The sequence below is a fragment of the Eubalaena glacialis genome, chromosome 4, assembly GCF_028564815.1.
Source record: "Eubalaena glacialis isolate mEubGla1 chromosome 4, mEubGla1.1.hap2.+ XY, whole genome shotgun sequence".
NCBI classification, from domain to species: Eukaryota; Metazoa; Chordata; class Mammalia; order Artiodactyla; family Balaenidae; genus Eubalaena; species Eubalaena glacialis.
In genome coordinates, this window is record NC_083719.1 from 38,365,405 (window position 1) to 38,392,459 (window position 27,055).

The 27,055-nt window shown below is 37.2% G+C and overlaps 1 protein-coding gene across 1 annotated transcript in view; it reads right to left on the reverse strand.

Moving 5' to 3' along the window:
• EMB (embigin) overlaps window positions 1-27,055 on the reverse strand; it is a 48,486-nt gene that overhangs the window by 3,555 nt on the left and 17,876 nt on the right. Inside the window, exons 3-6 of the mRNA XM_061187771.1 lie at window positions 21,116-21,302; window positions 20,796-20,884; window positions 3,205-3,332; window positions 360-639 (exon numbers count right to left, since the gene is read on the reverse strand). Of these exons, the coding sequence (XP_061043754.1) occupies window positions 360-639; window positions 3,205-3,332; window positions 20,796-20,884; window positions 21,116-21,302 (684 nt within the window). The remainder of the gene's footprint in view (window positions 1-359; window positions 640-3,204; window positions 3,333-20,795; window positions 20,885-21,115; window positions 21,303-27,055) is intronic.

The window sequence follows — 27,055 nt, forward strand, 5'->3', positions numbered from 1 at the left end:
TGTTTGATAAAACGTTTTTAAAAATGAGTTATCTAAATGAAAGAATAATTGTTTGTCTTTGAGATCTTTTATATTAAGCTAATGCAGAATTTTCTAATATTCCAGTACCAATGCACATATCACTTAATTGGTGTGCTGGTCCCAGTAATACCAAATAAAAGGGAAAAAAGGTATATTTTAACATTAAATTTTTTTAGGAAGTTAACACAGGAAGACCATCAGTATAAGCTCATAGCTCACTGTCACCGCTGTTATTAACATAAATACCACTACAAAAAACAAAAGTTAGATTTTTCTCTAAAGCCACCATAATGGATTAAGTCATAACATGAGAATTATCTAAAAAAAAGAAATCCTACCTGAGTGCTTCTTTTTCTTTTGGGTGTACATTTCACAAAGCAGAATAATAGCCACTAAAAGAACAACCTCAGCAGCTATTCCAAGAAATGCTTTAAGGGGCACCCAATAACTCAGCACGACAATTTCAATGTGTTCTTCACTCTCGCCTAATTGGAATATTGCATGGCACCAGTAAGATCCCTGATCTTCCTCTGAAAGTTGCATTATCTTGAGCCTTGTTTCATTAGCATTTTTTCCATTGATCACATACTTATTGTTCATTGGAACACCAACAGGAACCTAATAGAAGGAGACATTAAAATCCATTCCTATCATATTGCATAAAAGATACATGTCCTGAATGATCTAGTTTTGAGTGAAAGCTACAAGATAGTACCAAGAAAACTGCTTACCAGAAAAAGGGCATATTAGGGACTTCCCTGGTGGCACAGTGGTTAAGAATCCGCCTGCCAATGCAGGGGACAGGGGTTCGAGCCCTGGGCCAGGGCAACTAAGCCTGTATGCCACAACTACTGAGCCTGTGCTCTAGAGCCCGCTAGCCACACCTACTGAGCCCGTGTGCCACGACTACTGAAGCCCGTGCACCTAGAGCCCGTGCTCCACAACAAGAGGAGCCACCGCAATGCGAAGCCCGCGCACCGCAACGAAGAGTAGACCCCGCTTGCCGCAACTAGAGAAACCACGCGCGCAGCAACGAAGATCCAACGCAGCCAAAAATAAATAAATAAATTTATTAAAGAGGGGGCACATTAAAGTATGTGAGAAGTTATACATACAGAGCTCAAGTCTTACCATAGTTTGATCTTTCAAAGGTAGCAGACAAAGGAAAAGTACACTTTGCTTTAACTACTTAGCACTGAATGTTTGAAACTACAGTGTGCAAGTCATCGTGGGTAAATATTCTATGAGAATTAGAAATACAGAAAAATTCCAGCCATCCGGGTTTCTTGTTATAATCCCTGACTAGTTCAAAATACTTCCTCCTTCACAAGTGCAGGCATACATTCATTAAATCAACTATTAAATTAATGAAGCTATTATATCTGATCATTCCTGTAAAGGAAGTTCACTGGCTCATGACATTGGGAGTTCCTCAAACTGGAACTGAAGACGAAATCTTCAGGCCTTTGAAGCTGATGTAGAAGAAATGGTAGAAATCCCTGTAAGCCTGGTATGCATGGTGGTCTGCGCACCTTCTGTCTTCTCATAGCTGAATTTCTCTTTCTGACACGTTGGCCTCTGAGATTCACTGGCTTTTCCTCAGCCTTTTAAGATCCATACTAAGCTTTTTGGTGGCTGATTTATTTAATCCATTTAAATTGAATTTTATTCTCAGGCCATTTGATGCTTTTGTTGCTCTATCACTCAACTGTACTGCTCAGTAAATGCTAATTTGCATACAAATATTCTTGGAGGTTATCTGATGAAGAACTGTCTGTGAGTTTATTATTTGCCAAAGAAATTATAGCAACCTGGCTCACTGTGCACAGCATTGCCTGTGATGCTTGTTACAAATGTACTCTCTCTAACTCAGAGCTGATAAATCAAAGTACTGCATGTTTAATAGGTGCCCCAGGTGAGTCTGATGCAGATGGTTCACCTACTTTTTGAAAAAACACTTGACCTAAAGTTTTGACTTGCACCCTCTTCCCTGCACTTTTCTTATATCCTAATATAATCCATGCTTAGGGCCAAATTGAGAGAAACTTAGTATAGCAAATGGAGAGAAGCACAGACTACATTCTAAAAGTTTAATATAATTAGACAAGCTTTTTTTGTCTAGTATCACATATGCATAAATAAATTAGGCTATGTAATTCAAAAACTGTTACTTGTTTTTCCAAATTTACATGCTCTTTAAAAATATTTCCATACACAAAATGATTGCCTTTCCTAATCATCAATAACAAGATAAGTACAAATATTAATAGTTTAAGTGATTTGGAGCTATCTCTTTGAAAACTCAAACCAATCACAGAATCAGTAACTCACCCTTTTAAGTCCTTCCCTCTGTCATCGTCAACAGTCTACAATAGCATCAATATTGTCTAAGAAGGAATTTAATATTTCACTAAGATCTACACTGTCTCATACCGTTCCTTCTAGAATTGCCTTTACAAGACTTCATTCAATGCTCATTAGCACCAGGGCAATAAAAGGGTGTCCCCTAAAGGACAATGTCCTAAATTTCCCTGCTATTAGAGGCTATTTGGGAGGAAGAAAACCAGAAATGATTTCTTAAGTACTCATGTTTTTCTTAATATCAGCTCTTTGAAAAGCCATTAATTCTTTAGTAGGAATTTAAAGTATTTGGCTTCCCTTAGGTCTCTGGAAGTCCAAAAGAGGTCAGTGACACTAAAAGAACCTAAAACCTGAGTTTAAGTTACCAAATTTTCATTCTTTTCTCAGATGCTGCCAGTGTATTGCATTCTATCACAAATGTTTCCAGAGACAGAAGCAGGAAAAGAAAACTCCCTTTCTTTTTTCTAGTTACTCTCATGAAATGATAAGAAAAAAAAGAATCTTTTTTGTTGATGTTATATCTAAACTTGTCAACTAAAAATGAATTGTAACTTCATTACATAGAATTTTAATAAATTGCTAAATCTAAAAAACAAAGTACCACCTAATGAAACATTAAGAGTATCTTCAGATGTATAATGTAATATGCTAAAAACACCAAATGACAGCTCCATTCATCACTGTTCTTTCTTCATGAATACATATTAAGGAACAAGATAACAGAAGTATAAATATTCCTAAGAACTGTGAGTGTATTATAATCTTATTATTAAATAAAAGTTTTTATTTTGTTTTCTTCAAGTCAAAGAAATATGATCTTACCTGTACACTCCCATTACTACTGTACCAGGTCCAATTTAAAGGAAAACAGTCTTGACATTTACACATCAAGACAACTGAATCCCCTACATAAGTGATCAACGGTTTCTTTTTTTCATGAAGTTCAGGGACTAAGAAAAATGGAGAGAAATGTATGTTACTGAAAGAGTTTGAATAGGGGGAATGTATTCAAGTTGAATATAATTTCTCTTTTCATTTTTTCACTAATATATGATTTTATTTCTGTAGTTTTAGTTCTATATAAAATGAACTAATTTACAGTATAGTTAACTATAGTTAGTTAGGACGTATAGTTGTAGTAGGTAGATGGCGCAATATAATTGTCAGTAATATAGAAACAGAAGGAAGGTCTTCTATTATTGAGCTAATAACAATTACAAGTATTGTAATAGACTGTTACATGCTTTGGATAAGAAAGAAACTTCATGTTTTCAAGACTATTCTTTCTTCCCACCTACTAAGTTACGTTAGAGCAAATATTTTTTCAAAGTTTACCCTTAAATGGCACTCTAGTGAGGAGACAAAATTTTCAGGATTTAAAATTTTTATTTGACACAGATTTATGAAAAGAGTTGGAGAAGATGGGAAGATGAGAAAGGAGCAAAGGAAATTTAAGAGAAAGAGAAAAGAATAGGAAAGAAAATGAGATAAAAAACACTTTCATGTGGTTTTGTAGGGAAAAAACAAAAACTAATATTCATTGTGATAAATTTCTTAAAGTTTGAAGCAGATGCCATTAGTAACAATAAAAATGAACACTGAATTTAGAAAAATTAAGTTTTAAGGCTATGAATAACTTGGTAAAGAAAATTAAAGCATAAGAACATAAGCAAAGCAATAAAAAGCCAACTAGCAGCTTCCATGGTGAAATCAGTTCCTTCTGATTGACCTCAAAGGATGTATTATAAAATGTACACTTTTATGGGAGACAGACTTATCAACAAAGATGACTTCTGTTGATTTTTTTTCTTTTACTAATTTTAGCAGGTTTTGTGTTTTGTTTTTCCTTTTTGTTTTTTTGGTTTGCCAGCAGAGAGACAATGTCTAAATTTTTAATACTGTGTTGACAAATTTTATAGATACTGTTTGCTATTCACTTGTTATCCTATTTTTAGATTTTATTTTGGGGAGGGTCAGGGTGGAAAATGGAAAGATCAATTTTAATTGCTAAAATTAGGTTTCCAGATTAAATACATTTTCTAAACACTCTTGGCTTTCTACTACCAGAAGAATATTGGGCATTTGCTGGATGTATGAATTGTAAAGATGAGGAAGGGGGAAATAATTGGTAATAACTGGAAAAGAAATTCTGACTTCTATAATCACTTGTATAGGGGTAAAAATAGGGTTGGATTTCTTCACAGATTCTGTCTTTAGGTGATTAATGTTACAGTGATGAGTGTCGGAAGCCTTCAGTTTTCCTTATGGTTTAATGTGGCCCTAAATACAATTGCACATATCACCCCCTCCTTCATCAGCAATGCTGACCAGCAGAGTGTTGAATGAGGCACTGCTAATAATAAAGAGATGCAAATAAGGAAGGTGTATCACCACTGAAAGTGTAAATCATAAGATGACAGAGCAATCTATAAGTCAACGGTTCTCATACTTTTCATAACCAAGGAAATATGTTTTGATAAAATTGAATGATCTACAATTTTACATTACCCAAAGACGTGAACTGCCAATCAGAATTTATAATCATCCCACTAATAGTTTATGAGCACCTAGTAAGGTACCACTAGGGTACTCCTGAGGTAGGAGAGAAGTGAACACATGTGACTGGCATGACTGAAGTCATCCCAGCCAGAAGAAATTGGTGAGCTGACCTTGCCAGAGGATATTCTGAACACTCCTTTTGAATGGCTACTAGTGTCCCACACTCCTTATTGGTCACCATTAGGCTGAGGGACACTAAGGGAAATGTGGTTAATATGTGTCCATTTCAAAGGTCAATGAGCATTTGAAGTAGTCAGCACAATGAGACAATGATGTGACAAACATATAAGATTTGGATCCAGGAAATATTTGAATTAGAATTATAGCTTCAGTGTTACTAGTGTTGAGGACACAGGTTGGTCATACCCTTCTACAATGTTACTGTAAAGAATTAAGTACAGGAACACAATATATAAAGGGCTTGGTATAGAGTAAACACCACAAAATTCAAACTTTTGTTGTCATCATGTACTGGTGTTGCTTTTCTTAATTGAATTTTCGTACAATTTGTAATGCCCACGGCCTTCCTACATTAGCCAGCTTAATGGCATGGATTATTGTCATGTGCAAGAATGATTTCTAGGCCAGTTGGCCATGTGGAGCAGAGAAGAAATAAGACACAGAATAAAAGGAGAACTGGCAATTCACCTAAATTCATCTCAGAACCATAGGAATGTATAAAAACACCCCCAAATGTGGAAAAGGGTCCAAACTGAGCCATTTACAGAACACCCAGCCCATCTGAGAAAGGCGATTAAAAGAAATTAAAATGATGAAAAATAAAAGATGAATTCACAGGAGACAAGGCCCAGAAGAATGAAGAAACAGTAGCTTTGAGATGCTGGAGGTGGCACCAATCCATCCTTTAATAACATATATTAAAAAACTTTTCAGTGAAACTAAAACAAATTCTGCTGCTTGAAACACTTATGCAAGTCCTTGGCTATAGCAGATGAATAAGAGTTTGTGGAGAGGAACCAAGATGGCAAAGTAGAAGGACGTGCTCTCACTCCCTCTTGCGAGAACACCAGAATCACAACTAGCTGCTGGACAGTCATCGACAGGAAGACACTGGAACTCACCAAAAAAGATACCCCACATCCAAAGACAAAGGAGAAGCCACAATGAGACGGTAGGAGGGGCGCAATCACAGTAAAATCAAATCCCATAGCTGGCGGGTGGGTGACTCACAGACTGGAGAACATTTATACCACAGACGTCCACCCACTGGAGTGAAGGTTCTGAGCCCCACGTCAGGATTCCCAACTTGGGGGTCCAGCAACGGGAGGAGGAATTCCTAGAGAATCAGACTTCGAAGCCTAGTGGGAATTGATTGCACGACTTCGACAGGACTGGGGGAAACAGAGACTCCACTCTTGGAGGGCACACACAAAGTAGTGTGCGCATCGGGACCCAGGGGAAGGAGCAGTGACCCCAGAGGAGACTGAACCAGACCTACCTGCTAGTGTTGGAGGGTCTCCTGCAGAGGCGGGGGTGGGGGTGGGCTGTGGCTCACCGTGGGGACAAGGACACTGGCAGCAGAAGTTCTGGGAAGTACTCCTTGGCGTGAGCCCTCCCAGAGTCTGTCATTAGCCCCACCAAAGAGCCCAGGTAGGCTCCAGTGTTGGGTTGCCTCAGGCCAAGCAACCAACAGGGAGGGAACCCAGCCCCCACCCATCAACAGTCAAGTGGATTAAAGTTTTACTGAGCTCTGCCCACCAGAGCAACATTCAGCTCTACCCACCACCAGTCCCGCCCATCAAGCCACTTAGATAGGCTCATCCACCAGAGGGCAGACAGCAGAAGCAAGAAGAACTACAATCCTGCAGCCTGTGGAACAAAAACCACATTCACAGAAAGATAGACAAGATGAAAAGGCAGAGAGCTATGTACCAGATGAAGGAACAAAATAAAACCCCAGAAAAACAACTAAATGAAGTGGAGATAGGCAACCTTCCAGAAAAAGAATTCAGAATAATGATAGTGAAGATGATCCAGGACCTCGGAAAAAGAATGGAGGCAAAGATCGAGAAGATGCAAGAAATGTTTAACAAAGACCTAGAAGAATTAAAGAACAAAAAAACACAGGAGAAAAATACAATAACTGAAATGAAAAATACACTAGAAGGAATCAATAGCAGAATAACTGAGGCAGAAGAACGGATAAGTGACCTGGAAGACAAAATGGTGGAATTCACTGCTGCGGAACAGACTAAAGAAAAAAGAATGAAAAGAAATGAAGACAGCCTAAGAGACCTCTGGGACAACATTAAACGCAACAACATTCACATTATAGGGGTCCCAGAAGGAGAAGAGAGAGAGAAAGGACCAGAGAAAATATTTGAAGAGATTATAGTCGAAAACTTCCCTAACATGGGAAAGGAAATAGCCACCCAAGTCCAAGAAGTGCAGAGAGTCCCATACAGGATAAACCCAAGGAGACACACGCCGAGACACATACTAATCAAACTGGCAAAAATTAAAGACAAAGAAAAATTATTGAAAGCTGCAAGGGAAAAACGAAAAATAACATACAAGGGAACTCCCATAAGGTTAACAGCTGATTTCTCAGCAGAAACTCTACAAGCCAGAAGGGAGTGGCATGATATACTTAAAGCGATGAAAGGGAAGAACCTACAACTAAGATTGCTCTACCCAGCAAGGATCTCATTCAGATTCGATGGAGAAATCAAAAGCTTTACAGGCAAGCAAAAGCTAAGAGAATTCAGCACCACCAAACCAGCTCTACAACAAATGCTAAAGGAACTTCTCTAAGTGGGAAACACAAGAGAAGAAAAAGACCTACAAAAACAAACCCAAAACAATTAAGAAAATGGTCATAGGAACATACATATCAATAATTACCTTAAACGTAAATGGATTAAATGCTCCAACCAAAAGACACAGGCTTGCTGAATGGATACAAAAACAAGACCCATATATATGCTGTCTACAAGAGACCCACTTCAGACCTAGGGACACATACAGACTGAAAGTGAGGGGATAGAAAAAGACATTCCATGCAAATGGAAATCAAAAGAAAGCTGGAGTAGCAATACTCATATCAGATAAAATAGACTTTAAAATAAAGAATGTTACAAGAGACAAGGAAGGACACTACATAATGATCAAGGGATCAATCCAAGAAGAAGATATAACAATTATAAATATATATGCACCCAACATAGGAGCACCTCAATACATAAGGCAACTGCTAACAGCTATAAAAGAGGAAATCGACAGTAACACAGTAATAGTGGGGGATTTATCACCTCACTTACACCAATGGACAGATCATCCAAAATGAAAATAAATAAGGAAACAAAAGCTTTAAATGACACAATAGGCCACATAGATTTAATTGATATTTATAGGACATTCCATCCAAAAACAGCAGATTACACGTTCTTCTCAAGTGCACACGGAACATTCTCCAGGATAGATCACATCTTGGGTCACAAATCAAGCCTCAGTAAATTTAAGAAAACTGAAATCATATCAAGCATCTTTTCTGACCACAACGCTATGAGATTAGAAATGAATTACAGGGAAAAAAACTTAAAAAACACAAACAGTTGGAGGCTAAACAATACGTTACTAAATAACCAAGAGATCACTAAAGAAATCAAAGAGGAAATCAAAAAATACCTAGAGACAAATGACAATGAAAACACGATGATCCAAAACTTATGGGATGCAGCAAAAGCAGTTCTAAGAGGGAAGTTTATAGCTATACAAGCCTACCTCAAGAAACAAGAAAAAGCTCAAGTAAACAATCTAACCTTACACCTAAAGGAACTAGAGAAAGAAGAACAAACAAAACCCAAAGTTAGCAGAAGGAAAGAAATCATAAAGACCAAAGCAGAAATAAATGAAAGAGAAACAAAGAAAACAATAGCATAGATCAATAAAACTAAAAACTGGTTCTTTGAGAAGATAAACAAAATTGATAAACCATTACCCAGACTCATCAAGACAAAGAGGGAGAGGACTCAAATCAATAGAATTAGGAGTGAAAAAGGAGAAGTTACAACAGACACCACAGAAATACAAAGCATCCTAAGAGACTACTACAAGCAACTCTATGCCAATAAAATGGACAACCTGGAAGAAATGGACAAATTCGTAGAAAGGTATAAACTTCCAAGACTGAACCAGGAAGAAACAGAAAATATGAACAGACCAATCACAAGCACTGAAATTGAAACTGTGATTAAAAATCTTCCAACAAACAAAAGCCCAGGACAAGATGGCTTCACAGGCGAATTCTATCAAACATTTAGAGAAGAGCTAACACCTATCCTTCTCAAACTCTTCCAAAATATTGCAGAGGGAGGAACACTCCCCAACTCATTCTACGAGGCCACCATCACCCTGATACCAAAACCAGACAAAGATGTCAAAAAGAAAGAAAACTACAGGCCAATATCACTGATGAACATAGATGCAAAAGTCCTCAACAAAATACTAGCAAACAGAATCCAACAGCACATTAAAAGGATTATACACCATGATCAAGTGGGGTTTATTCCAGGAATGCAAGGATTCTTCAATATACGCAAATCAATCAACGTGATACATCATATTAACAAATTGAAGGAGAAAAACCATATGATCATCTCAATAGATGCAGAGAAAGCTTTCGACAAAATTCAACACCGATTTATGATAAAAGCCCTGCAGAACGTAGGCATAGAGGGAACTTTCCTCAACATAATAAAGGCCATATATGACAAACCCACAGCCAACATTGTCCTCAATGGTGAAAAACTGAAACCATTTCCACTAAGATCAGGAACAAGACAAGGTTGCCCACTCTCACCACTATTATTCAACATAGTTTTGGAAGTGTTAGCCACAGCAATCAGAGAAGAAAAAGAAATAAAAGGAATCCAAATCGGAAAAGAAGAAGTAAAGCTGTCACTGTTTGCAGATGACATGATACTATACATAGAGAATCCTAAAGATGCTATACATAGAGAATCCTAAAGATGCTACCAGAAAACTACTAGAGCTAATCAATGAATTTGGTAAAGTAGCAGGATACAAAATTAATGCACAGAAATCTCTTGCATTCCTATATACTAATGATGAAAAATCTGAAAGTGAAATTAAGAAAACACTCCCGTTTACCATTGCAACAAAAAGAATAAAATATCTAGGAATAAACCTACCTAAGGAGACAAAAGACCTGTATGCAGAAAATTATAGGACACTGATGAAAGAAATTAAAGATGATACAAATAGATGGAGAGATATACCATGTTCTTGGATTGGAAGAATCAACATTGTGAAAATGACTCTACTACCCAAAGCAATCTACAGATTCAATGCAATCCCTGTCAAACTACCACTGGCATTTTTCACAGAACTAGAACAAAAAATTTCACAATTTGTATGGAAACACAAAAGACCCCGAATAGCCAAAGCAATCTTGAGAACGAAAAATGGAGCTGGAGAAATCAGGCTCCCTGACTTCAGACTATATTACAAAGCTACAGTAATCAAGACAGTTTGGTACTGGCACAAAAACAGAAATATAGATCAATGGAACAGGATAGAAAGCCCAGAGATAAACCCACGCACATATGGTCACCTTATCTTTGATAAAGGAGGCAAGCATATACAGTGGAGAAAAGACAGCCTCTTCAATAAGTGGTGCTGGGAAAATTGGACAGGTACATGTAAAAGTATGAAATTAGAACACTCCCTGACACCATACACAAAAATAAACTCAAAGTGGATTAAAGACCTAAGTGTAAGGCCAGACACTATCAAACTCTTAGAGGAAAACATAGGCAGAACACTCTATGACATAAATCACAGCAAGATCCTTTTTGACCCAGCTCCTAGAGAAATGGAAATAAAAACACAAATAAACAAATGGGACCTAATGAAATGTAAAAGCTTTTGCACAGCAAAGGAAACCATAAACAAGACCAAAAGACAACCCTCAGAATGGGAGAAAATATTTGCAAATGAAGCAACTGACAAAGGATTAATCTCCAAGATTTATAAGCAGCTCATGCAGCTCAATAACAAAAAAACAAACAACCCAATCCAAAAATGGGCAGAAGACCTAAATAGACATTTCTCCAAAGAAGATATACAGATTGCCAACAGACACATGAAAGAATGCTCAACATCATTAATCATTAGAGAAATGCAAATCAAAACTACAATGAGGTATCATCTCACGCCGGTCAGAATGGCCATCATCAAAAAATCTAGAAACAATAAATGCTGGAGAGGGTGTGGAGAAAAGGGAACACTCTTGCACTGTTGGTGGGAATGTAAATTGATACAGCCACTATGGAGAACAGTATGGAGGTTCCTTAAAAAACTAAAAATAGAACTACCATACGACCCAGCAATCCCACTACTGGGCATATACCCTGAGAAAACCATAATTCAAAAAGAGTCAAGTACCAAAATGTTCATTGCAGCTCTATTTACAATAGCCAGGACATGGAAGCAACCTAAGTGTCCATCATCGGATGAATGGATAAAGAAGATGTGGCACATATATACAATGGAATATTACTCAGCCATAAAAAGAAATGAAATGGAGGTATTTGTAATGAGGTGGATGGAGTTAGAGTCTGTCATACAGAGTGAAGTAAGTCAGAAAGAGAAAAACAAATACAGTAATGCTAACACATATATATGGAATCCAAGAAAAAAAAAAAAAAGGTCATGAAGAACCTAGTGGCAAGACGGGAATAAAGACACAGACCTACTAGAGAATGGACTTGAGGATGTGGGGAGGGGGAGGGGTGAGATGTGACAGGGTGAGAGAGTGTCATGGACATATATACACTACCAAATGTAAAATAGATAGCTAGTGGGAAGCAGCCGCATAGCACAGGGAGATCAGCTTGGTGCTTTGTGACCACCTAGAGGGGTGGGATAGGGAGGGTGGGAGGGAGAGAGATGCAAGAGGGAAGAGATATGGGAACATATGTATATGTATAACTGAATCACTTTGTTATAAAGCAGAAACTAACACACCATTGTAAAGCAATTATACTTCAATAAAGATGTTTAAAAAAAAAAAAAATTCTTCCAACAAACAAAAGTCCAGGACCAGAGGGCTTCACAGGTGAATTCTATCAAACATTTAGAGAAGAGCTAACACCCATCCTTCTGAAACTCTTCCAGAAAATTGCAGAGGAAGGAACACTCCCAAACTCATTCTATGGGGCCACCATCACCCTAGTAGCAAAACCAGACAAAGATACTGCAAAAAAAGACAATTACAGACCAATATCACTGATGAATATAGATGCAAAAATTCTCAACAAAATACTAGCAAACAGAATCCAACAACACATTAAAAGGATCACACACCATGATCAAGTGGGATTTATCCCAGGGATGCAAGGATTCTTCAATCTACGCAAATCAATCAATGTGATACACCATATTAACAAACTGAAGAATAAAAACCATATGATCATCTCAATAGATGCAGAAAAAGCTTCTGACAAAATTCAACACCCATTTATGATAAAAACTCTCCAGAAAGTGGGCATAGAGGGAACCTACCTCAACATAATAAAGGCCATATATGACAAACCCACAGCAAACATCATTCTCAATGGTGAAAAACTGAAAGCATTTCCTCTAAGATCAGAACAAGACAAGGATGTCCACTGTCGCCACTATTATTCAACATAGTTTTGAAGTCCTAGCCACGGCAATCAGAGAGGAAAATGAAATAAAAGGAATACAAATTGGAAAAGAAGAAGTAAAACTGTCACTGTTTGCAGATGACATGATACTATACATAGAGAATCCTAAGAATGCCACCAGAAAACCACTCGAGCTAATCCATGAATTTGGTAAAGTTGCAGGATACAAAATTAATTCACAGAAATCTCTTGCATTCCTATACACTAATGATGAAGAATCTGAAAGGGAAATTATGGAAACACTCCCATTTACCATTGCAACAAAAAGAATAAAATACCTAGGAATAGACCTACTGAGGGAGACAAAAGACCTGTATGCAGAAAACTATAAGACACTGATGAAAGAAATTAAAGATGATACCAACAGATGGAGAGATATACCATGTTGGATTGGAAGAATCGCTATTGTGAAAATGACTATACTACCCAAAGCAATCTACAGATTCAATGCAATCCCTATCAAATTACCAATGGCATTTTTTACAGAACTAGAACAAATCATCTTAAAATTTGTATGGAGACACAAAAGACCCCGAATAGCCAAAGCAGTCTTGAAGGAAAAAACGGAGCTGGAGGAATCAGACTCCCTGACTTAAGACTATACTACAAAGCTACAGTAATCAAGACAATATGGTGCTGGCACAAAAACAGAAACATAGATAAATGGAACAAGATAGAAAGCCCACAGATAAACCCACGCACCTATGGTCAACTTATTTTTGATAAAGGAGGCAAGAATATACAATGGAGAAAAGACAGCCTCTTCAGTAAGTGTTGCTGGGAAAACTAGACAGCTACATGTAAAAGAATGAAATTAGAACAGTCCCTAACACCATACACAAAAATAAACTCAAAATGGATTCAAGACCTAAATGTAAGACCAGACACTATAAAACTCTTAGAGGAAAACATAGGAAGAACACTCTTTGACATAAATCACAGCAAGATCTTTTTTGATCCACCTCCTAGAGTAATGGAAATAAAAACGAAAATAAACAAATGGGACCTAACGAAACTTCAAAGCTTTTGCACAGCAAAGGAAACCATAAACAAGACGAAAAGACAACCCTCAGAATGGGAGAAAATTTTTGCAAACGAATCAACGGACAAAGGATTAATCTCCAAAATATATAAACAGTTCATGCAGCTCAATATTAAAGAAACAAACAACCCAATCCAAAAATGGGCAGAAGACCTAAATAGACATTTCTCCAAACACATACAGATGGCCAAGAAGCACATGAAAAGATGCTCAACATCACTAATTATTAGAGAAATGCAAATCAAAACTACAATGAGGTATCACCTCACACCAGTTAGAATGGGCATCATCAGAAAATCTACAAACAACAAATGCTGGAGAGGGTGTGGAGAAAAGGGAACCCTCTTGCACTGTTGGTGGGAATGTAAATTGATACAGCCACTATGGAGAACAGTATGGAGGTTCCTTAAAAAACTAAAAATAGAATTACCATACGATCCAGGAATCCCACTACTGGGCATATACCCAGAGAAAACCATAATTCAAAAAGACACGTGCACCCCAATGTTCATTGCAGCACTATTTACAATAGCCAGGTCATGGAAGCAACCGAAATGCCCATCGACAGACGAACGGATAAAGAAGATGTGGTACATATATACAATGGAATATTACTCAGCCATAAAAAGGAACGAAATTGAGTCATTTGTTGAGACGTGGATGGATCTAGAGACTGTCATACAGAGTGAAGTAAGTCAGAAAGAGAAAAACAAATATCGTATATTAACGCATATATGTGGAACCTAGAAAAATGGTACAGATGAACCGGTTTGCAGGGCAGAAGTTGAGACATAGATGTAGAGAACAGACGTATGGACACCAAGCAGGGAAAACCGCAGTGGGGTGGGGATGGTGGTGTGCTGAATTGGGCGATTGGGATTGAATGTATACACTGATGTGTATAAAATTGATGACTAATAAGAACCTGCAGTATAAAAAAACAAACAAAAAAACAAAAAAACAACTAATACTAAACTTTCATTGGGTTATTTGTATGGAAATATGTTAATATAAATGTTTCAGACATTACATGAAATTTTTAAATATCTTATATGTTCTGGTATAATGTTATAAGTCATAATTCTAGTTATTACTTTAAAATGTATATCTCAGAAATAACTAAATTTCCTTGTCAATTGCATTATTATGAACTTTCATCAAATCTTTAACCGTGGTCATTTTTAAGTCTTTGGTCATTTACAGACAGTTCTGGGTGTACTCTGATGCTTTTCAAAAATGTTCCTATAAAAGGGTTTCATATTCAAGGAATTCATGGAAAAGACTCTGACAAGTACAGGTTTCTGGTAACTGACTGTACTGCTGAACTGAATGAATAAGCATTTTCAGAACTCTAATGGAAAACTGATGAATTCATAAAAGTGCTAACAAAAGATCAAGATGAAAAGAAAATTAATTACAGGGGACTGAGTGAACTGATGAGGATGATTATAATTTTTGTGACTTTGTTTGAATAAAAAAAAAAAATCCCACAAGGACTCAGAGGCAAAAAATATACAAATCAATTTTCACTGCAAAGTAAAGGAGCTGTTACAGTGGAGGATTACTGGACTGAATGTCAATATTATGACATAGTATGAGTGTGTTTCGTGTGTGGTGATTGAAATTGTTGCTTTTGTAGCGGTCATCCATTTACAATGCTTGGTGTCAGTTTATTTATCTCTTGTAAAAATATAATACAGTGTGTGTGTGTGAGTTGTGAGCAAAAAAAAAAAAAGAAAAAAAAAGTTTGTATAAGGATTACAATTTAAGTATAAATTAGAACAATTTCAATCAGGGGACCTAATTGCCGCTCCTTACCATAAAAAGAAATGAAATCAGTTAAAAGTTAAAAAGAAATTATTGTTTCCAGACCTATGTAGTATATGGAGCAGAAAGAACAAATGCAATAGTAACTTTACATATTATTATAAAACCTAAGAATAAAAAGGAAATAGCCCATTCACCACATACTGGATTTAATAAGAAAAGGCGAGAATAAAGCAAGTAATACTTTGACACACCATAAGCTAAATTTTAAAATAATATACACATGTTTTTATAATAAAAGTTTTTTATAATAAAAATTAGTTTGGTTCAATTTCCTCAGTCTGCGGCTACCCCTTCAGGGCCATTTGTAGACCCAGACAGCACTCTAATGGAGGAACCAATATAAGAAAAGTGGAAGCAACTCTAGGATCTAAGAGAAAAGGTTGACCATACGTACTGAGATATTAACATAACAACTATATTTTAAGTTCCTGAAAAACAAGACAATAAGTTTAAATGTCAAAATGTTAAAGGCCTAAATTAGGCTGAGCCACAGAACATCATATTTTGTTTCATTTCTCTTATGGTAAAGCTAGTTTTCTCACTAGACACTGGAAGCAAAGGCAGCAGAAGTCTGGGCAGTGGTCTGGACAGAAGTCCTTGGTGATCTCGGTTTTAAATTCCCTCCTCTCATTCAACCCTCCAGTTTTCCAGTCCTAGAGAGGAAGTTAGTCCTGGATTGGTCATATTCCAGGGCACAGATTGGGTCTTGTTTTCTAGGGCTGGGAATTTGGAGATGTAAATAACTCAGCCTCATGCTCAGCATGTGTCTTCTGGTTCAGGAGGGTATATCCTCCTATCTAGAGAGTAGTAAGTACCAAATTGAGCTTGGACTGTGAAAGAATAGATGACTCTGCTTTGGTTTAAGGTTAGTAAGACCTAACTGAGAAAAAAGAAGCCATCTAAGGATTTCAGCGAGGTTTGTGGCCAAGGCTGGCCAATAATAAGATGTTACTTTTCTTTGGTGTCTCTGTTTTGTGTATATTTCCACATTTGAGATTTGTTGTGAAGAGGAATGATTGCACCAGGTGAGAATGGAGTTGTTCTTGGGTCTGCTGACAAAACACTATTGGCTTAAGAGCACTTTCTAATCATACTTCATTCCAATATTCCCAGCATCTGGTGTGGTTTTATTACTAAATGAAGTATGAGAACACAGAAGCACTTGAGGGATAATGTCCCACTTGGAAAGATCAACCCTACTTTAGGAGAGGCCTCAACTAAAGGCCTGCAGATTAAGTAGAGATTTGAGCTTGGCTAAAATAGGGATTCTTTTCTGAAGCCACAAGGTTCCTTCCAAACCTCCAATGGAGCAGAGCCACCCTTCTTGAGTTCCACATGGAGAGGTACAACGTGTACATATTTGGCACTGCTTTTTGATAGTGTGGCTCTGGTGCAGTACTTCTAGAGCCAGGCTAGGCTCCCCTTAAAACAAACACTGCTTTGAAGGCAGACCGCAAAACTGGTTTTGTTGAGCACTAGTTAAGGGCACAGTTTCTGCTTTCCCAGCTTATGGATCTCCCAGATATCTATCCTGTTTCTCAATTTCAGCATGCTTCTTTCTGGAAATCATGCTTCAGCAGGGAAATGTGTGTTGAAATATGATCAAAATATTGAAATCCACCCACAAGCTAAGAATCAAAAGTAGAAGAAAGGTAACATTTGAGGGGGAAAACATGCCAGAAGATACATTGGTCTGCAGTATGCCTCTAAGAGGCACAGGCTTGGGAAGTATAACAGGTAGCTGAAGGGTGCTTTTCAAGAAAATCTTGGGTATTTTGAGATTTGGGTGAGGAACACATGGGTATGCTATTAAACCATCCCAGTTAAATGTTAAGATTTGGGTACAGACTGCAGATAACTGACAGTGACTGAGGGATGCCACAGGGAAACAAAACCCACATTCTATTTTCTTTTCATCTCTTCTGTTTCCTTGACTATGCCCTAAACTAATGGCCAAGATGACATTAAACACTGCTCTATTATGCGTTATATGGCTGATAACAGTGGAACATTAATTTGTTCAAACTTCTCCAGAGGTAACAGTTGGTTCTGGGCTTCTGCTTATGTTTAGAAATATTTATGAATAGGAGGACAGTGATAGAGCATTCTAATGTGTCCTTTTGACCTTTTGGAACTCTGGATAAAGTAGGACACACAGAATCTTGGGGTTGAAAGAATTCAAGTTTAAAGATGGTGAAATTGCTGATTCAGACTAGTGTCTAGGAAGATGCGTGTCTAGGAACTACTCAGTGAAAGTGAAAACCCTATGGAGTTGTAAATCTTAGAGATTTATATTTGCATATTTATGGACTAGAAAACATTAGCCTGTGTCATTTTTGGCTCAAGGATGTTTAGGTGTTATCAAATTAGGAAAAAGATTCTTCCATATAGTCAAAGACAACTAACTAGGTTTTAGCACTGGGGTTTGAAGCTTAAGTTCAAACTGATTCTATTACTCTGCTCTTCCATTTGACTCCTTGGATGCTTCCCAGTGAGGACAGATGGCTGGGCCAAGGCAGGTTTCATAGCACTTGGTACTATCAGAATCTCACCATGTCTTCCAGGAAGTTCTATGTCCTACTACTTATGCTTTACCAACTAAGTTTCTGCATCTTTTTACTAAGAGATTTTAACATTGATGGTTATTATAGAAATTTTCAGTATCTACCTCAGAATATTTGACCTACTACTAAAAAACATTGCAGACCATCACCCATCTTTCTTGGTGAAAGGCAGTCAGTGACATTAGCAGTTGCAAGCTTCCAGTGTGACTTTTGCTTTCTCCCCTCTACTGTCATCAACAGCCAAACACACAGAGTCAGCAGGTTTTTCCACACTGTACTAATCAGTGATGTTGAGGCCCTTTTATAATCTTGTAGTAATAAGTCAACCAGTTCCCATAAAGGCAGAAGGAGGGACTTTGCTGATAAATTGTTCTGAGGACTCAGGCTCATGCACTTTAGTTGACTCATGTGATCAATAGCAGAATTTTTTTTTTTTGGCTCAGTTTTAAAGGGAGGATAAAACAGGCTTTTCATCCACACTCAATTGAAAAGATAATCCTCTTAGGAAAAGCCATAAGCAATCCATGTGGAGAAAGAGTAAAATAGGATATTTGTAAAAAAAATATATATACACCATTCTAGAAGCCTTACAAGATCTAATTAAATAATAACTATAATATGAATTGTTCTGCAGATGCCTTTAAATCGTACTCAAATGAAATGATTCCTCCAAGCCATATTCAACTTAGATAAATTAAAGAGAATTATTATTTTACCAAAGAAAATCTGGAAGGGCCCAACTTATTAATTGTATAAAAATCTTTAAGATATAGTACATACTTAAAAGTTACATTGTTAAGTGGGCATTTAAAACAAATAAACTGAACTAAACTGCTTTAAGAAAACTATAAAAAAGCAAAAAAGTAAATATTCAGTGGCTCTTTGCATTCCCCAAGCACTTGATTTCAAACCTAGACCTTGTGTAGGTGCTTCTGACACCAGCCAGCATCAACCTAGTTACTCAAAATAGATACAGATCAAGAGGCCTTCTTTAAGACTACTTGGCATTAAATTTATTAGTACACTGAAAACTAAAATGCTTCTGTTAATCTTCACATTAGAGACTAGAATGATCACTTCCAAGTAATAATTTAAGTAATTTATCATAACAGTGCTAATAAGAAAAAATGTAATATATTTGATATTTAAACTTTGAACAGGCATGACTAGTACATATTTCTAGAAAACAGTGCTATTTAGAAGAGGGGAAAAAGCAATTTTTAAAGTTGAATCTCCTAGAGGCACTTTGAGCCTCAAGATTTGATGAGTATTTCCTCAAGACCTGTAGGCCTTCTTTACACATTTAAAGGAGACACATAAAATGTGTACTAGGATTGTGTGTTTGTGTGTGTGTATGTGTGTCCATGTGTTTAGTATCTGTTAGTTCATTAGGATGGCAAGGCAGGGGCAAGAGAAAAAGACTGAGGAAAGAAAAAGAAAAGGGAAGGTAAGAAAAGGAATAAGGGAAGGAAATGTATATGATATATCTATCCTTCACTAGGTTAAATTTGGCAAATGGAGGAAAGAAGCTTAAAAGAGAATGTACATGATCAAAATAATCAAAAGATGATAATAGTTTCTGCCTTTGCAGAGACCAAAGTGCATAAATACAAGGATTTATTATATTTACCCAGTAGGAATATTTATAAAACCACATGAAGGAAATGAGTCTGAGTGCAGAGGGACTATAGGGAGGGATTAAGGAGGGGACCATCTTAAATCATGGCAATGATGAATCAGGCCATTCTGCTATTGATGGGACTGTGGGGATAGAATTCGTATTTTGTCATAGCAGCTAGCTGGATTTCACAATTTTTAGGAAAAAGTAAACAATTTCTCATGTGTGCTGGGAAATTAATGTGAAGCAAAGCCCAAGATAGTTAATATGGCAACAGACTGCATTTCCCAAATACCAGCAGGGACAGTGACATTCACTTATCTATCAGAGAATATGGGTTTTTCATGAAGATAATTACCCAACTTGAACAACGTCTTTATTATGAGATTGAGACCTTTAAAGTTTTGGTTTAATGATGGTAAGAGTAAAATACTTTGAGTTTATTTTTTCCTATGGGGGAGAACTGTGGATTACATTCTGGGGTTTGTCCTTACTTGATGAAATCAAAAGCAGGCAACCTTTGTGCATCTCCAAATTATTTTTAAATTTTATGGGTTCCTAAAATCCCAAGTTCTGGAGCCACTGATCCAGAACACCAAAGCATATTCTCACAGTCTAGGAGTGCAATAACTCAGACACCTAGAGGAGTATTATAAAAGGTCTGAATTTGGAGGGCTAAATAAATAAATAAATTCAAGAGACTACTACAAGAGAGGTACAAATAACCTGGCAGCCTGGTCTTTCAAACTAAAACCTGTGTTTTAAACTGGGGGAGGGAGCACTGGGAAGACACTGTGAAGCTCCATTTTCAAGGTCACCACTTATGATTCAATAGAAAGCACATGATGCCTTTTTTTCAGCTGTATTTTTAGTATTGTAATAATAATTTTAAAATTTGAGGATTTATTTGTTTATTTTTTACCACAACAATTATTTTGTGAACACAACAGGATTTTAGACGATGGCATAAGATCCAAGACCTTTACATAATGGTAAAGATTTATTTCAGCACAAAAACTAGATATTTTCTTCCCAACAAATTTGAGGATTTAGAATTCTAAGAATATAATGCTAAAGTTATTACTCTACAAATTATTAGTACTGACCTTTGAAATTAAATGTGCCCCTTTGTTCCTTTTTCTCTTCAAAGAAACAAGAATAACTTCCCATTTGTTCGCTATTAACGATGGTGAACCTAAAGATAATTTAAGTTATTAATACAGGCTTAGTTCTCAAAAAACTCTCCTTAATGAAAATGAAAGACTCAGCCGTTAATCAAAATTTAAAGATGAAAAAATTTTGTAAATGTGCAAATTAGAATATTAGCATAACATTCAAGTGACAGCAAAGGAAAGAATGCTCAGTCAGGAAAATATTTAGAATTTAATTTCATCTAGCCATACAGGTTAAAATTTTGTTTACTCACATGTATTGGGTATACAGGATGCTTCCTGTTGCATTGATGAGATAATTATTCTTAAGTAGTTCATCACCTTTTCTCCAAGTCACATTTACTGAATTCAAATCTCCAGATGTCGTGAATTGGCATGTGAGTTCTATATTAGAAGGTCTTTCTAAAGTGATATTTTTTTCGACTGGCATATTGGAATGTTCTATTAACCACAAAAGAAAACAAACAAACAAAAAGATGTTGTAAAAGTTACATTTAGGGGAAATCCAAGATATAAAAAAGTTTAAATAATCAACAATAGGGCTATATCAGCAGTTTCCTAATATAACAACAGTGCTATATCAACAGTTTCCTAATGTAATATTCCTTTGAAGAATTATTCCTCTGTAACATATATTTAGTTCCCTTTATTATTTTCTTTCATAGGCACAGCTGAAGAAAAGTTTTGTTACAACAGTAATGGAATCACAGAAGCCTAACGCTGTGATCTTAATCTGCTTAAACTCACTAGCTGACAAGGATATAGGGGGAAGAGTACTGTTTAAAGAAGTGCCATGTGCTCTGACAGTGTAGAAGCAGTACAACCGTAGAAACAAACAAACTAGTAAGGAGAGAAAGGAGTGACTGTTTCAGCTCCTTTCAGTAATCATGTTATTGGTAGTTACTACAAGAAAGTTTTGTGTGTAATGTAGGTTTGTGTGATATACTAATTCTGTCATTCCCAGTCTTCTTACTCCTTAAGAATTTGTAGGGATGGGATAAAGATACAGTCGTGAGACAGAAGAATTTAAATAAACATCTTGCAGTTCTGAATTTTCACTGCCTTTGAAATATCAGTACAAAGCCATTAGGTGATATATCTATATATAAATATGTAGATATAGATATTGATATATATATCCAACTTAGAGCCAGCCTTTTAAAATTTTGAACAGTGGTAAAGAAAAAAATATCAAGTAAGCACACTGCTCTTCCTATACTAAATGTACCACTGGTAACCAAATAATAAGGGAAGATAACTTTATAGAATTCCAGCAAATAAATGAAGAAATCATAGACATACAGTACAATGATGCAGGAAACCCTGGTGAATCATGAATCCAGTCATTTTGCATCAACTACTGCAATCAAAAACAGAATTGTGTGTCTCCGGAAGAGGAACACCCCACTACCTAAGAAGTAATCTTGTCCAAAAAAAAAAAAGTAAAGTGGAAGGGGGCAGAGCATGGGCTCTAGGCACTCAGGCTTCAGTAGTTGTGGCTCGTGGGCTCAGCAGTTGTGGCTCGCAGGCTCTAGAGCACAGGCTCGGTAGTTGTGGTGCACGGGCTTAGTTGCTCCGCGGCATGTGAGATCTTCCCAGACCAGGGCTCAAACCCGTGTCCCCTGCATTGGCAGGCGGATTCTTAACCACTGCGCCCCAGGAATATACACCTATGTAATAAAACAATTTTAAAAAGCAAGGAAGTGACTATACAAAAATCAGAACAGTGATGGTTACTTTTAATGGAAAGGAAAGGGCTGTGTTTGAGAGAGGGCACTGCATTATATAAACACATTTCTCCATCTCACGCTCAATAGTATAGTATCATTAAAAGTAGAATGCAGAGCCAAAATGTAGAAGGAAAAAAAAACAGAACTTAAAATAGCATGACATCACTTTTAGTTACATTTAAAACTTCACAAAAATGCTTCCTTAAGCAATGACTACGTGCAAAGTTTTGCCAGCAGTGGAGTACAACTAGTGTGAAGTGCTTTGTGAGCACATGCTTGAAATAACTGCTCGTGTAATTCCAAAATTGCTGAATTGAATTTTATGCCCAAAAAGGAAAACAAAACAAAACAAAAACCCTAGCTATGGGAAGACCTTAACAAAATTCAATTATACAGGGAAAAAAAATTGAGTCAGTAAAACTGAAGGGATTTATACATTTCAGCATATGTACATGCAGAAATTATACTAGGTACTAGTAATAGGAGAAAATGTTTCAAGATCTGCCGTATTTGGTTCTGAGCTTCTGTTTTCTATAAATTTTCCTCACTTCATCTTTAGCTCTATGATAGCCTTAAAACAGTCCTGTCTGCTGTCTGTCAAAGAAACTTACTTCGTTAGCCAATTTCTTAAGAGTTTTCTACACACAGTCTCTGTCCTCACCCACGTTCTCATTTCAGTACAGCATATTCTAGTATCTTACCACATTACAGAAAGTGCTTTCTCTTGGGTTAAAAATGGCCTATTTAACCTGATGACCTCTTTTCAGAGCTCATGTTTTGTTTGATGTCTCTGAAATATCAGATGTTGCCAGAGACTACCTACTCCTAGCAATTCCCCTTACTTCGCTCCTATTTCATGATCCTAACATTCTGCTAGCCACACCAATTCTTCCAACTACCCCTAAATGTCGGTCTCCCTTGGGACTTTGCTCTCTGGCCTCTTTACTTTTCTGTTTGACACTCCCATGTTGGATTCAACTATTATTTCTAATATCCTTTATTTGTAAAACTCTTGGCTCCATTCAAGACTTCCTTCTTGATCCCCAGGCCCACAGCTCCAGTTGCCTACTGAGCATGTAAACCTAGATATCCCAAAGGTTCTTCAAACTCAAAATATCCGAGGGAGACGCATTAGCCTTCTCTTCTCCTGACCCCTAAGACTAAATCACATCCAGTAGAATTCAGTCGATTCTTACCTCTGAAATGTCAATCAGATTTGCTCAGTTGTCTCCAGCTCTTCTTACTGTAGGGCTTTGATGGGGTTGAGAACACGCTACCCCCAAAATATGGCACCTTGGTATACTAAATGTCTTAAGCTGAAGGAGTTTGTGAAAATAGCAGAAGCAGAAAGGTCACTCTGACATTCCCCCTGCGCTTCTCCCCTGAAACAGGTCATAAAACCTTCATGGGACAGGTGCCTTCCCTATACCTGGGGGAAAGGAGCATCCTTATCTCCGAAGACAAAGGGACACATAGAAGAATTCTAACAAATAGGATTTGCTACATTTCCCCCAGTTTATTACACTTATCTCATACTCTCTGATCTATCAGATTCTCCCACGACTCTCCACTCTTCATCAAGCCTAGCATAAAAATACTCAGATTTAACTGTTTCTTTGGGTCTTCCTCTCCTTATGAAGGATGCTGTGTCACATAAAACTTAAATTAATTTGTATGCTTTAATCCTGTTAAACTATGTTTGTCAGTTTAACTTTCAGACCCAGTTAGGGACTCTAAGAGGGTCAAGGAAAACTTTTTCCTCCCCTACACCTTCATTACCTTTCACCAGGATGAGAAAAATGACTTCCTAACTTCTCTTGGCTACAGTTTCTCCTCCTCTACATGTTTTTATTTAACAACACCAAAGTTGTCCTTCTAAAGTAAAACTCAGATTATTATTCTACTCTGATTAGATACCTTTCATTTGCCAAAAAAAAAGTATACTTTTTTTTTTTTTTAATTCGTGGTAGTAACACGAGACCTACCCTCTTATCTGTAGGCACAATGTTGTACGGTAGATCTCTAGAACTTATTCACCTTGCTTATCTGAAACTTAGACATTTGACTAATACCTCCCCATTTCCCACTCCTCCCCAACCCCTGGCAACCACCACTCTATTCTTTGCTTCTGTGAATTTGACTGTTTTAGATACTTCATGTCACAATAGCCAAGATGTGGAAACAACCCAAACGTCAGTGGATGAACGGACAAAAACAATGTGGTATATACAAACAATGGAACATCCCTCATCCTTTAAAAAGGGGAAATTTATTTGTCAATATGCCACAACATGGATGAACCCCAAGGACACCAGGCCCAATGAAATAAGGCAGCCAGAGAAGGACAAACACTGCACGATTCCACGCATGTGGAGGGGTCTGCATTTTTGCAGTCTCTGCTCATAGTAGTTACAGCCTTTCTTGGTACTGTATGGCTCCTTTGAAGACTGAACTGGTCTGGTTTATCTCCCTGCCTCGTGTATGAAAGGAAAGCTTAGCTTATAAAGAAAGAAGAGGCCTCAGGAGGTCAAAATGCCTAGGACACGTGGTAGATGGACCATCACTCAACTCTACAAAAGACTCTTTCACATCTGGCAAAACTCTGCTTTAGGAATAAAATCTTTGTAGACGTCTGTGAGTCTCCTCCCCAGGTCTGAGCTGAGCTGATTCCTGCTGGATGCTGCTCAACCCAAGTCTAACTCGTGCAGGGTTCCCCTGCTCAGAACGAGGAGGCCCAGGCCTCGCTCCAGGGCATGGAGCTGTAAGAGGCTCCGGCGCTCAGAGCACCCAGAAAAGGCTATTTGACTCTTGCATTATTTCTTTGGCACCTGGTGAGGCTGATGACAAACTTTCCTGGGGAGAACTGGCAGGGAGATGTAGCTGCATTATCACCCCTAGCAGGAAACAGTATAGAGATATTTACATTCCAGAAGGTGATTCCAGGGCACCATGCTCTTCTTGGTGATGTGGTTCACTGGAGCCTCCTAAGTTAGAATATGAATTATTCCCCCATTTCACAAGAGAGCAGCCCAATGTCAGGGGCTCTGTGCCTGAGGTTACTTACAGGGCAAAACAAAGTATATTTATATTGGACACCTCAGTTTCCCCATTTATAAAATGGGACAATACATATTTCATAAGATAGTAGAAAGGATTAAATGAACTATCATAAGAAAAGTATTAGTAATATAGTAATTGCTGAATAATTACACACTTCCTCCCTCTCACCATTTATCTCATTGGGGAGTATAACAAAAGTTATCATGTTATGTTGCTAAAAGTTATACATTGATTATATCATTTAATCTTCACAGCAGTTCTACAGGGTAAGTACCATTATCCTCATCACTATTTCATAGATGAGAAAATTGAGGCAAAGAGAGGTCGACTATCTTGCCCAAAATCATGCATCAAGATAATAACAGCAGAGAATCTCAAATTTAGGTGTGACTGAGTCCCGATTCTCACAACCAACTCTCAAAGATATGAAATGCTCATGACAGTGAAATTAACTTCTTCATCACTTTCAAACTACTGAACCAAGATTTTAAATGAAAGAAACCATTAAAAGAAGATGAAACAAATTTATAATTTATCAATGTGATGCTAGATGATGTGATCAACATTTTTTTAATTAAAAAAAATTTTTCTCTTCCAGTTTAATTGAGATATAATTGACATACAGCACTATATAAGTTTAAGGTGTACAGAATAATGTTGTGATTTACATACCTTATGAAATGATTACCACAGTATAGGGACCATCCATCACTTCATATAGATACAAAATAAATGAAAAAGAAAAAATATTTTTTCCTTGATCAACATATTTTAAACATTCATACTTTCAACTAAATGCTTCTATTAAAACTGCAATGTAACCTTTCTTCTTGCCAAGCCATCCTCCAAGCCCTAATTGTTATCTCACTGTTTTTTATACTTTGCTGGTGCTTCTGCAGCCTGATTTCCTTCCTGTCAGGAAACCACAAGCATCAAAAATACGTAGAAAGTTTTATCCCTAACACAAAAATATTTTTTGGTTAGCCAGAAAACTAATGTGTCCATTTAACTCAATGGACAATGTTTCAACTTCCCCAAAACTCCACAACTGCAATGCATTTCTGCTGTTTTAGAGTGTTATAAAAACATCCATGACATCTACATTTCCAATACCATACCCATTTGCTCGGTTTCTGAACTGTACTTTTAAAAAGAATGTTCTCTAAATCATACAGTAATTTACCTCTGTCTAAATACTCTCTTAAAAATTTAAGGGTAAGCTGGGACAAAGTGAGAGAGTGGCATGGACATATATACACTACCAAATGTAAGATAGATAGCTAGTGGGAAGCAGCCGCATAGCACAGGGAGATCAGCTTGGTGCTTTGTGACCACCTAGAGGGGTGGGATAGGGAGGGTGGGAGGGAGGGAGATGCAAGAGGGAAGAGATATGGGGATATATGT